General features: G+C 37.6%; 1 protein-coding gene across 2 annotated transcripts in view; it reads right to left on the minus strand.

Annotated features, from left to right (window-relative positions):
- Positions 1 to 12,356, minus strand: part of CNTN1 (contactin 1) — a 262,164-nt gene that overhangs the window by 41,171 nt on the left and 208,637 nt on the right. For both annotated transcript variants that reach the window (XM_004384584.2, XM_004384585.2), the window contains 3 exons: positions 9,545 to 9,731; positions 6,924 to 7,036; positions 5,992 to 6,148 (listed from right to left, as the gene is read on the minus strand). In XM_004384584.2, the coding sequence (XP_004384641.1) occupies positions 5,992 to 6,148; positions 6,924 to 7,036; positions 9,545 to 9,731 (457 nt within the window). The remainder of the gene's footprint in view (positions 1 to 5,991; positions 6,149 to 6,923; positions 7,037 to 9,544; positions 9,732 to 12,356) is intronic.

Below are 12,356 nucleotides of genomic sequence, written 5' to 3' on the forward strand. Positions count from 1 at the left end.
GTTGTTAACCAATGTCATAAAACAACGTGTACTACTGTTTCATGAGAAACTATTTGTTCTGTAAGCCTTCACCTGAAGTACAATAAAATATAAAAAAATAAATAAAGTGTTAAAAAAAAGATTGTGTGCCATGATTCTTAGTTGTATAATGGTTTGATCACTTCCCTGTTGAGATTTGATGTGTGATCACCCCCATGAAGGGATCTGCTGTGAGTAGACAATCAGTTGAAAGGAAGTTTCCTTGGGCATGTGGCCTGCATTGAATGTAAGTGGACATTCTGGCAAGACTTGGGGGCTTTTTGCTCCGAGCTGGATCCTGCAGCTGGCTCCTGTTCAACTAACCTCTGGTTCTTGGGACTTGAGCTAGCAGCTTACCTGCGATCTTGATTGCCAATCTTAGGATTCATCAATCTTTGCAGCCTGTGAGCAAGCGCCCTGCTTTCTGACCTGCCAATCTTAGGTTTGCCAGCCCCTGCAGCTACCCGAATCAGGAGAAGCCTCTATTCTGACCCACGGACTTGGGACATTCCAGCCTCTACAACTGAGTGAGCCATTTCCTTGATACAAATCTCCCTATATACATATATTTATACACTTTACTGGTTTTGCTTCTCTGGAGAACCAAGCCGAAGACATTTGATACCGAGAGTGGTTCTAGAGAAACAAATTGTAAGGATGAGTTTTCTAAATTGGTTCTCAAGTCTGATTAGTCTTAAAGATGTTGATGGCTCAGCTTCTAGTAGTAAAGAGGGCACTGCTAATCTATGGCATAGGGTGGCAATACAAATACACAAAATATCATCACCAATAGATCAGGTGTTAGTGAAAGGCCAGCTTTGGGTGATAGCATATGTGATAACTTTCTAAAATTTTTGTCATAATGAGAAGTATGAGGAAGCTGGTTCATTGGTCCTACTTTCACTAGACAACCTGATGAAAGAAAGAGATGCGCTCAATGCTTCGGAGTCAAAGCTCAAGTGCTGCATAAATGACCTGAAAGTTTTCACTTGTTCTTTGAAAGAAAGCCTTATTTCTTGTAGTAACGGACCTGATACTGCCAAAAACCAAACCCAGATTCTTATTTTAAGAGTGGTTGAATTACAATGCCGAATCAATTGCCAACCTCAAGACCTGTCTGAAGTTAAAGTGAGGGCATCGACTGGGAAGAAATGGAATCCTGGAACTTGGGATGGGGACACATGGACATATAATCAGGAAGCTGGAGACATTGAGCCTAAATTCCGCTGAATCACTCTTGCCAACAGAACCAGCCCTCTCACGCCCATATGAAGAGATTACTCCATGTTTCTCTGATAAACCACTCTCCCAGTAAAACCATCAGCCCTTCCACTCCCATCTAATGAGATTAAACCAGCTGTGTCTAAAGAGCCTTTGTTTTAGTCATTGCCTGGGGCATCACCTGAGGCAGATGCTTTATAAGACAATGCTGTATGTTTTCAAAACACTTCCCCACTATTGATTTTGGCCTCTAGACCTATAACTAGACTTAAGTCCCAGTGAGGCCCAAAAGGTCAAGTACAAAGTGTGACCCAAGAGGAGGTACACTACACTCCAAAAGAACTATTTGACTTTTCTAATATGTACAGACAGAAACCTGCGGAATACATGTGGGAATGGCCATTAAGGGCTTGGGATAATGGTGCAAGGAACTTAAACATGGATCAGTCTGAATTTATTGCTATAGGCCCACTAAGCACAGATTCTTCATTCAATGTTTCAGCTCAAGAAGTTAGGAAAGAATCTAATAGTTTATTTGGTTGGGTCACTGAAGCATGGATTACATGGTGGCCTATGCTAAATCAAGCTGAAGTACCAGATCTGTCTTGGTATACTATAGAAGAAGGTATCCAAAGGCTTAGGGAAACTGGCCTGCTAGAGTGGATTTATCAGGTTAGACCTATAGACCCACACATAGAGTGCCCAGAGAACACACCTTTTACCACAATTGTGAGGAACAAATTTGTAAAGGGAGCCCCAGCATCCTTGAAGACAGCTGTGATTGCCATTTTATGTAAGTCACATTTGACAGTGGGAGCTGCCCTAACTGAACTAAGACACCTAGTTACAATGGGGCTGACAGGACCCCATGGTAGTAGGGGCCAAGTGGCTGCACTCAATCGACAAAGACAAAGTAGGCATGGTTACAGTATTGGACAGCGGAGTTAAAGCAGTAATCAGAATAGTCTGACTCGCATGGACTCATGGCATTGGCTACTTAGTCCTGGTATCCCCAGGAGTGAAACAGATAGAAAATCTACTAAATATTTACTTGATCTGTACAAGTGGATGAATTCTAGGTCAAGTGAACAGCAGTCTAACTCGAATCACCAGAAAAGAGAGTCACAGCCCCTCAATCAGTTCCCAGACTTGAGTGAGTTTAAAGACCCACAACCCCTTGAATGAAGGAAGGCCAGATCCCCTTGAGGAAAGACTCTAACATACTGCCAAACATTTATACTATTAATATTTCCCCCTAGCCTTCCCTAAAAGGACCTAAAGCCTTTTACAAGAGTGTTCATTGGGTAAAAGGAAATAAGCAGACTTTTCGGGGAATCCTGGATAATGGCTCTGAACTGATACTAATTCCAGGAGACCCAAAACATCACTGTGGCCCACCAGTCAGAGTGGAGGCATATGGAGGTCAGGTTATTAATGGAGTCTTCGCTCATGTCTGTCTCACAGTAGGTCCAGTGGGTCCCTGAACCCATCCTGTAGTGGTTTCCCCAGTTCCAGAATGTATAATTGGAATTTATACACTCAGCAACTGGCAGAACCCCCACATTGGATCCCTGACAAATGGAGTAAAGGCTATTATGGTAGGAAAGCCAAGTGGAAGCCATTAGAACTGCCTCTACCTAGGAAAATAGTAAACCAAAAGCAATCCCACACTCCAGGAGGGATTTCAGAGATTACTGTCACCATCAAGGTCTTGAAGGATACAGGGATGGTGATTCCCACCACATCCCCATTCAACTTACCTATTTGGCCTGTTCAAAAAAACAGATGGATCTTGGAGAATGACAGTGGATTATTGAAAACTTAACCATGTGGTGACTCCAATTGCAGCTGCTGTTCCAGGTGTTATTTCATTGCTTGAGCAAATTAATATGTCTCCTGTTAGCTGGTATGCAGCTAATGTCTTTTTCCTCATACCTGTTTTGAAGGACCATCAGAAGTAGTTCACCTTCAGCTGGCAAGGCCAGCAATACACCTTCAGCTGCATACCTCAGAGCTACATCAACTCTCCAGCCCTATGTCATAATTTAGTCCGCAAGGACCCTGATCGTCTTTCCCTTCCATAAGATGTCACGCTGGTCCATTATATTGATGACATTATGCTGATTGGACCTTGTAAGGAAGAAGTGTCAATGATTCTGGACTTATTGGTAAAATATTTGTATGCTAGAGGATGGGAAATTAATCCTACAAAAATACAGGCGCCTTCTACATCAGTGAAATTTCTAGGGTTCCAGTGGTGTGGGGCATGTGAGATATTCCTTCTAAAGTGAAGGATGAGATATTGCATCTGGCTTCTCCCACAACCAAAACGGAGGCACAACACCTGGTGGGCCTCTTTGGATGTTGGAGGTGACGTATTCCTCATTTGGGTGTGCTACTCTGGCCTATTTATCAAGTGACTTGAAAATCTGCTAGTTTTGAGTGGGGACCAGAACAAGAGAAGGCTCTGCAACAGGTTCAGGCTGCTGTGCAAGCCGCTTTGCCACTTTGGCCATATGATCTGGCTGATCCAATGGTGCTTGAAGTGTCAGTGACAGAAAGAGATGCTATTTGGAGTATTTGGCAGGCCCCTCTTGGTGAATCACAGCGCAGACCCTTAGGATTTTGCAGCAAAGCCCTGCCATCCTCTGCAGATAACTACTCTCCTTTTGAGAAACAGCTTTTGGCTTGTTACTGGGCCTTCGTAGAGACTGAATGCTTAACCATGGGACATCAAGTCACCATGTGACCTAAGCTGCCCATCGTGAACTGGGTGTTGTCTGACCCACAGAGTCATAAAGTTAGATGTGCATAGCAGCACTTTATCATTAAATGGAAGTGCTATATATGAGGTCAGGCCTGAGCAGGACCTGAAGGCACAAGTAAGTTGCATGAGGAAGTGGTCCAAATGTCCATGTCTCCACTCCTGTCACATTACTTCTATCTCCTCGTCTGCACCTATGGCCTCATGGAGAATTCCTTATGATCAGTTGACTGAAGACAAGAAAACTCATAGCAGCCCCATAGGACAGAGTAGAACTGCCCTATAGGGTTTCCAAGGAGTAGCTTGGTGGATTCAAACTGCTGACCAATTGGTTAGCAGCCAATCTCTTAACAACTGCAACAGGGCTCCTTTTTCCACCTTACCATCCCCCAAATAATATCCACGTTTACCTCTAATTTCTTTTTGTGAAACAGTCCTTCTAAGTGTGTAAAACTATTGAAGATGTCTTTTCTCAAAATTCAGTATTCTAAAAATGTTTCAAAAATAAAAAGATGCCATTCTCCCTATTAAATTAGCAAAGACTAAAAAGGAAGATAATAATGTTGGAGTGGGTACAGTGAGAAAAGCACTCATATACAATGATAATAGAAATATAAATTAATAAGTATTTCTAAAAAGCAATTTGGCTATATATATAAAAAATTTATTAAAACATTTTGTCTCATTTAAATTTAATCTGCAGACACATTAATTTATAAAAATGTATTCAAAATAGCATTAGTTATGATAGAAGAAACGGAATGGGTAAATAAATTTTGTACATCTGAGAGAATATTATATATAACTAAGTGAAATTTACAAAATTTTGAATGACATGGGAAATTTTCACTATGTAACATAATTGATAAAAGTAGGATATAACATGATATATTTAGTAGAAGTGAAAACATGTCAAATTATATATGTATATAAAATGACTAGAAGTAAATTCAATGAAACAATATCAATTGACATTTTGGAGAATTTGCAATGTAATTCAGTATTTTCTTTTCCTTTCTTATTTTTGTAATTTCCTAATTTTCTACAAAGACAATATAAGAATGTTTAAACTAAAAAACAAACTTTTCAATGTTCTAGATATTACATTTTGATTTTTAAGCAGTGGTTATATGATTTTGGTAAATTTCACAAAAATACAGCATTAGGTGAATCTAGCATTTTAAGTTATTAATACTCTGACATTGTGTTAAAGGATTTTCTAATACAATATATATGTGTATGCGTGTGTGTATATATATATATAAATTTCATCTATTTTGATAAAGCAAATCACCGAATTTTCTTCTAAATCAATTATGCTCATTTTTTATTTAGCATTTTCTAGTATTTCATACTCTCATAAAGTTCTCAAATCAACATCAATTTAATTTAATATCATTAAAATCACACATCCAGGGTGAGAAAAAGTATCAAAATTTAGACAAATAATAGAGTGCTACAAATCCAAAAAACCGTGAAAAAATCACTCTCTCAAATATTTACTTCTAATTAATCAAAGCTGTCAGAAATACAGTTTGCACAAAAGGGGTAGGCTGCGACAAGGAAGAAGACAGTAAAGGAGCTATAATCTACTGTATTTCTATCTTATTACTGCATTAGTATATGCAGGAAAAGAACAGAGTGTTAGAAGAGTATTAAACATAGCACAGTGAATTTCCTTTTGATATAAGAGAAGTTTGGATATTATTACATAATCATCTAGTATTGTATACTGTTCTAACTCATTATGGCATGTTAATTGTGTCTGAAGTCCAGATAATAATCAACAGGTATGTGGTATGTTGCATATTTGTTTTTATGACTCATAAGGGAAGACATATCAAGTTTCAGGGTATTCTTGACACTTCCAGGCTACTTAGGGAAATGGTATTGGTATGAATATCAATCCTACCTTCACTCTTGGGAATCCATATGGCTAAGAAACTTATAGGTACTTAACTGAAATGTGTCTAAAATGACTGGCTTACCTGAAATTTTGACTTGAGACACCACTCCATCTCCTCCATCACTGTGTGCGCGAACCTCTACAACATACTCTCCATCCCTGGGGATTGGGACTTCTATCGAGTGTTTATGAGTTGAATACAGCTTGCCATCATGTTGGCCATCAGGTCTATAGAGTACCTTACAAAGTCCCAAAATATGTATACTTAATAAAGTTGCAATAATGAGCCAATGCCCTAACGCTAAAACCAGATAAAAATGATCACTTCTTTAATAGTCTTAAGAAGCTGTATTTAATAATAATGAGAAATTTTCTTATTTTTACTTCATAGAAATTGTTTTCGTTATATTTTTTAGGGTGATCCAAGATGATGTACTTTAAGCATCTGAATTTTATTATCTGAGATGACTCAAAATAAAGGGAAAGATTTTGTCTTTTTAATCAAAAGGTATAAAACGAGGGCTCTTTGAATAGTTCGAAGTAGTCTAAAGAAATGGTCTCATAATTTTAAGGTTTCTTTTTTTTAACACATTATTCCTAAAACTTAATATCCAATGACGAATGCTATGTGTGTGACATAGAGAATATATGGAAATGATCTTTTCTCATTTTTATTCATTTATACAAGGTAACTCAATACATCAAAGAGTTCACTGTGTGCAGTGCAATACACCCTAATCATTGCCAAACAAAAAAGGAGTCTCTATCTTAAGCACTGAGTATGCTAACAATTCTGTCATTTAGAGCAGTTATTCTATTGGTCTTGTTTACTTGACACAGCATTTTCCTGAAAATATTTTCTTATTTCAAAACTTATCATGGTACTCTGCCTTCTGATTCAGCTATACAGTTAGCAGAAGCAGCTGAACAGGCTTTGCCAAAACAGCAAAACATCAATCATCCTTTGTAACAATGAAGCCTGTGTGGAGAATAATCTAATAATCTTTTATATACCTTATATCCTGTCACTGTTGATTCATTTGATAGTGCAACGACATGATCCCAGGTGATTATGTAGCGTGAACCAGACCTTACTGAACTGATGATTCTTGGAGGCTGGCTAGGAGCTGTGAAAAGCAACAATATGCAATCGACGGTCACCGTATCCAAGCTAAGTTCTGCAAACTTCATTGCATCAGGAGTTACAATTATCATGCTGATGATAATGATGATGACAACCACCACCACCACAACAGTCATCACCACAGTAACAACAGCTATCACTGATGAGTGCTTACTATATGCCAGGCACCGTGCTAAGCACTTTTACCTCTAGGAGCTCCTTTAAGGCACTCAATGGCCCTGTGAAGTAGATAATATAACTATCTTTTATTCTCTTCTCATCATGCTCCTTTTGGGTTTCTTTCCCCACCACACTTCCAAAATTTCTATGTGCAAGGTTACCAATCACCTCCATTTGGCCAAATCAAATGGCCACTTTTATTCTTTTGAAACTGAACATCTTTGTAGCATTCCAGAGTTAACCTTCCTCCCTTCTTGACTATCGCTCTTCCTTAAAATCATAATATCAAAATATCTGGGTTCTTCTCCTACCTCACTGGCTGCTCCTGCTTATTACCTAGCCTTTGCTGGCTTCATGTCCTTCACTAAACTTCTAAATGCTGGGAGGATTTAGGGCTTGATCCTGAGTACCCTTCTCTTTTCTATGAATGCATCTTCCCTAAGTACTTACATCTGTGCCAATGGCTTTAAATACTCACAATTTTATCGCAAACCCTAACCTCTCTTTTAACCTGGGAACATATGTGTCCAACTGCCTGTCTCTAATGTCTAAAGGGCTTCTCAAATGTAATACAATCAAGAGGGAACATTTGTCATTATCCCTAAATCTATTGCTCCATGAGTCTCTCCCATGTTTAGCAAATGGCACCACCAAATCCCCATCTTCTCAAATGAAAATCTAATAATATTCAGTCTTCCATTCTCCTAAACTCCTACATCCAAATTAGCAGCAAGTTGTCAACTCTGCCTGCAGAAAATTTTCCACTTCTCTGTTTCCATTACTATCACCTAGTGCTGGCCACCATCACCTCTCTCCTCGATTACTAAAATAGAGTCCTAATTCCCTTTCTGCTTTCACTCTTGTCCCACCACTATCCATTGTCCACACAGAATCAAGAATGATTAAAAAAAAATTAAATATCACACTTTGCCTTAGGATCTTCTAATGGCTTATCACACTCAGGGAAAATAAACAAACAAAAAACCCCAACTCCTTACCATGACCTTAAAGGCTCTACATATTTTGGCCTCTGCATACTTCTTCCTCTTCATTTCACTATGCCATGACCCCACCTAAAACATATCAAGTTCTTCCTACCTGAAAGCTTCTGCACTAGTTATTCTCTCTGCCTGGGGCAGTCCTCCCCCCAGTCATCACATAGTGAGTCCTTCTTATCATTCATATCCTAGCTCAAATGTCATCTTCTCAAAAAGGTCTTTCCTGACCACTCAACTGGATTCAGCGCTCACCCAAGTCACTTTCTATTGTATCATCTGCTTTATTTACTTTAATTCCCTGTCATCTGATGTGGCCAGGCTTATTTATTTGTCTCCTTTTTTATTTCTGCCTTTTTCCACTAAGTGGTAAACCCCATGAGAAGAGGATCTGGGTCTGACTTGATCCCTTCTGTATTCTCAATACCTAGAACAGTGCTGGGCACATAGCACACCTTTGATTGAATGAATAAGTGAATGAATAAATGAAAAAATGAAGAAAGGACTGAATGCTCCTTTTAAAGATTAGAGAACTGAAATTTAGAAAGGAGAGGTATTTTATCTAATGTCACATATTTAGTAAGTGCCGGAGGCAGATTTCAAACCCATGTCTAACATCAAAGTCTGGCTCCTATCACTATGTACTGTTATCTCATTAAGTTTCTTTTTCCCCAAATGCATATCATAAGTTCTAAAACCCTAATGAAAATCATGTCTTCAAATTCTTCTAAAAGTCTATAGATTCTTGCATACAAATTCTCCTCTTTTATTTCTTTAACTTGGGTTCAAGAAGAAGGAGAGATCAAAGTGGGACCAGAGAAATTAGAATGTCCAGAAAAACCTGATCACGGTATGTGGTCTTGTTATATGGACAATGAGAATATAGGGCAGTAAAAGAGTAAACCTAATGGTATGACTTTTAAGTGGCATTTGCATTGTGGAATGCTGATGGTTTATGAATCAAAGCATAGATAAATGATCAGGATTCTAATTTTCCCATGCAATCCTATGAAAATAATGTTTAAATTAATAAAGATAGAATGGAGACAATTTTCTGATGGCACAAAATTTCAGAGGTTGTACTTACAAAGGGGAGTTCTGTAAACTTACTTCTATAAGGGAATATTAAATGTATGAAGGAATTTTCCACAGTTTTCCTTATTTACAATAACCAACCAAGTAAAAAATAAAAAAAATCTGTGTTACCCAAAAGGTTATAATTGTAAACCTAATGAGGTAACACTGCTAGGTAGTAAATTTCTCTCAAATGTATCTCCATCATGATTGAATCAATTATAATTTTTTGACAAGTCTAAAATCAAAATGTTGAGACTCACGTGCTTTCTTGGTGAAGGTTTCAATCACGTCACTGGGTGGACCACACCCTGCACTGTTGCAGGCCCTGACCTCCACAAAGTACTGGGTGTCTGGCACCAGGTTCTCTAGCCTGGTTGAGTACTCTTGGCTGGTGACTTGAACTCTGTGTGCAGCTGCTTCTTTGTCATGGGCAGCCCAGTACCGAATCTGCAAACATGCAAGTTGTGTAATATTTAGTCATGATTCAAACTCTTCAGTTGTGAAAAATTCTTTGCAATTGACTCTGTAACTGTTGGGGTGGGCTGAGCATCATATTTTCAAATGTTACTTAAGGGAGGAGTGTATCACTAATCTTACACTTTGATCAGTCTTAGAATATGCAAGAAACACATGCAGATCTAGTCAATGATGTCAAAAGCAAATCAGAGACTTAGTTCGTTGCCTGAAATAGTCTCACATTGACGAAAACCAAAAAAAAACTCATTCCCGGGGAGTCGATTCCAACTCATAGCACCCTTATAGGACAGAGGAGAACTGCCCCATGTAGTTTCCAAGGAGCACCTGATGGATTCGACCTGCCAACCTTTTGGATAGCAGCCATAGCACTTAACCACTACGCCACCAGGGTTTCCTAGATTGACCAAAAAAGGGGAAAAAATTAAAAAAACACCATCTAAGATTTCCCTTTAAAATACATAACTAATCCCTGGAAGTATCTGCTACAATAATTTTTATCATTTATTTCCTACTTTATTTCTGTTTACATGATTTCAAACTTATTATAAGCCATTTATAAGGCAGTTTGACAGGAATATAAACTTACTTGACAAAAATAGTTATTATCTGTCCTAGAACATGCCAATGTACAGTATTTTTATGCAAATAATGCATGCTCTAGTTTGCCGACCATGCCTCCTGCCACCTGGAGGTACTTTTGTAAGAGCACGTGTTGCTGTAAAAAAAAAAAAAAATGCATATCGCACTTAAAAAAATACCTAGCGAGGGAGGGCACTGTTGGCGAACAAACCTAGAACAAGGAGGGTGTTATTTGCGTAAAAATAAGTTAATACTTTCTGCTAGTTCATTTGAGAAGTATGTATGTAAACGCATTTCTTTTGAACCTATATACAAGTCTGAAATTGAAGTGTACAAAATAACCTCATTAGTTGCAGAAATTATTTATCCTTAAAATACAATTATGTTTGTATTTTAACCATGTTATAATTAGAAATGATGACATTTGCTAATCAAAGTATAAATTACAGCCTTCCTTGTCTTTTAAAAGTGTGGTAAAAAGCTATAAATAATTCCCATTCTTCAAATACAGGCTACTTTATTGGTCAGAAATCTATAATTATATCTAGGAAATAATAAAAATGAAATAATTGACTGTTTATACATATACTATTATTTTATTATACTATTATACTCTAATATTATACTATTTTTTAGATGTCCTGTCTAGAAAATAATGGGATTTTAATTTCACAATTAACCAAAATTAACACAATCCTGAACTTTTCATTTGCATATATACACTGTAAAATGGAGCCAATGGCTCAAATTCACTTGGCAAAAATGTGATTTATATGTAGAATGAGCACATTTCAGAACAAAGGCTAGTTACTGTTTATTGGTTTCTTGTGCAATATTTTCATTTTGCTTACTAGTGTTCATTTTTCTGATGCCAATAATATATTTTCAAATGGTTTTGATAGAATGTCTTTGGCATTTCTATTATCTAATAAAAAAGATGTCTTCAGAATAGAGGAAGTGGAATTGCACCAACACCTCCAAAGAAAGATCTCAGTTGGCTGAAAAAAGATTTTTGAAGGAAGGAGCCACCTCATGAAGGCATAAGCTTCCCTGTGCTGGACATGTTCAGGTGGTGACTATGTTTATGGGGAAGGAGGAAGATGGCTTACATTTGAGTGGGCATTTGAACTAGATAATATGTAAGGCCTCTTCCACTGTTAACTGAACACAAATTTACATTTTAAATTTAAAAAAAAGTGAGCATTTACACTTTAATGAAGTGTCAGCTCCGGCACTAGGAACGTCCACATACATTATCTTCTCAGCAAACCTATGACTGTAGTATTTACCCCATTTTATAGCATTGGAAACTGAGGTCCATGAGGTTCAGTGAAAGGCATTATAGCCAAGTGAAGAAAAGCCCAGGATACATAATCGTGTGACTCTAGATGTATTAATTTATTCTCTTGGGTCCTCAGTTTTCTCATCTATAAAGGGGATAATAATTATAACAGTACATATTATAGGATTGTTGAGAGAGTTAGAAGCCACACCACATGTAAGGCATCTGACTTGCAATAGTGATAGCTAATTAGGTGATAAAAATGGGATACTATTCCAAGTCATTTTGACCTAAATGCTCAATTTTAATTTGACAAAGGACTGTCTAACTAGAATTACTGTTACTGACAAATGCATAAGTAAAATACATATTATTTGTAAAAACATTTTCCAATTCATAAAAAAAGAAATGAATACTTGAAGGAAAAACTTGTATGTCAAAGTTAGGAAAGCCCTGGTATAAATAAAACTTGGCTTGATATAGTTATACGTCTGGCAAATAAACTTCATACAATTTCAACATAGTAAGATTTCAGTAAAGAATGCAGCAGTACAATCTAATCCAGTGTTAGGCACACAGAGAAAGAGAAAAAAGGAGAAATCTAGAACTTCAACTTTATCTTTAAAACTGATGGCTTAAGGGTGAAGGGTGAGACAGTACACAATACAGGGGAAACTAGCACAACCTGTACAAGAAAAGGTCATGGAAGCCCCATAGACACATCCAAACTCCCT

This window comes from Trichechus manatus, unplaced genomic scaffold (assembly GCF_000243295.1).
Source record: "Trichechus manatus latirostris isolate Lorelei unplaced genomic scaffold, TriManLat1.0 scaffold00123, whole genome shotgun sequence".
Taxonomy (NCBI): domain Eukaryota; kingdom Metazoa; phylum Chordata; class Mammalia; order Sirenia; family Trichechidae; genus Trichechus; species Trichechus manatus.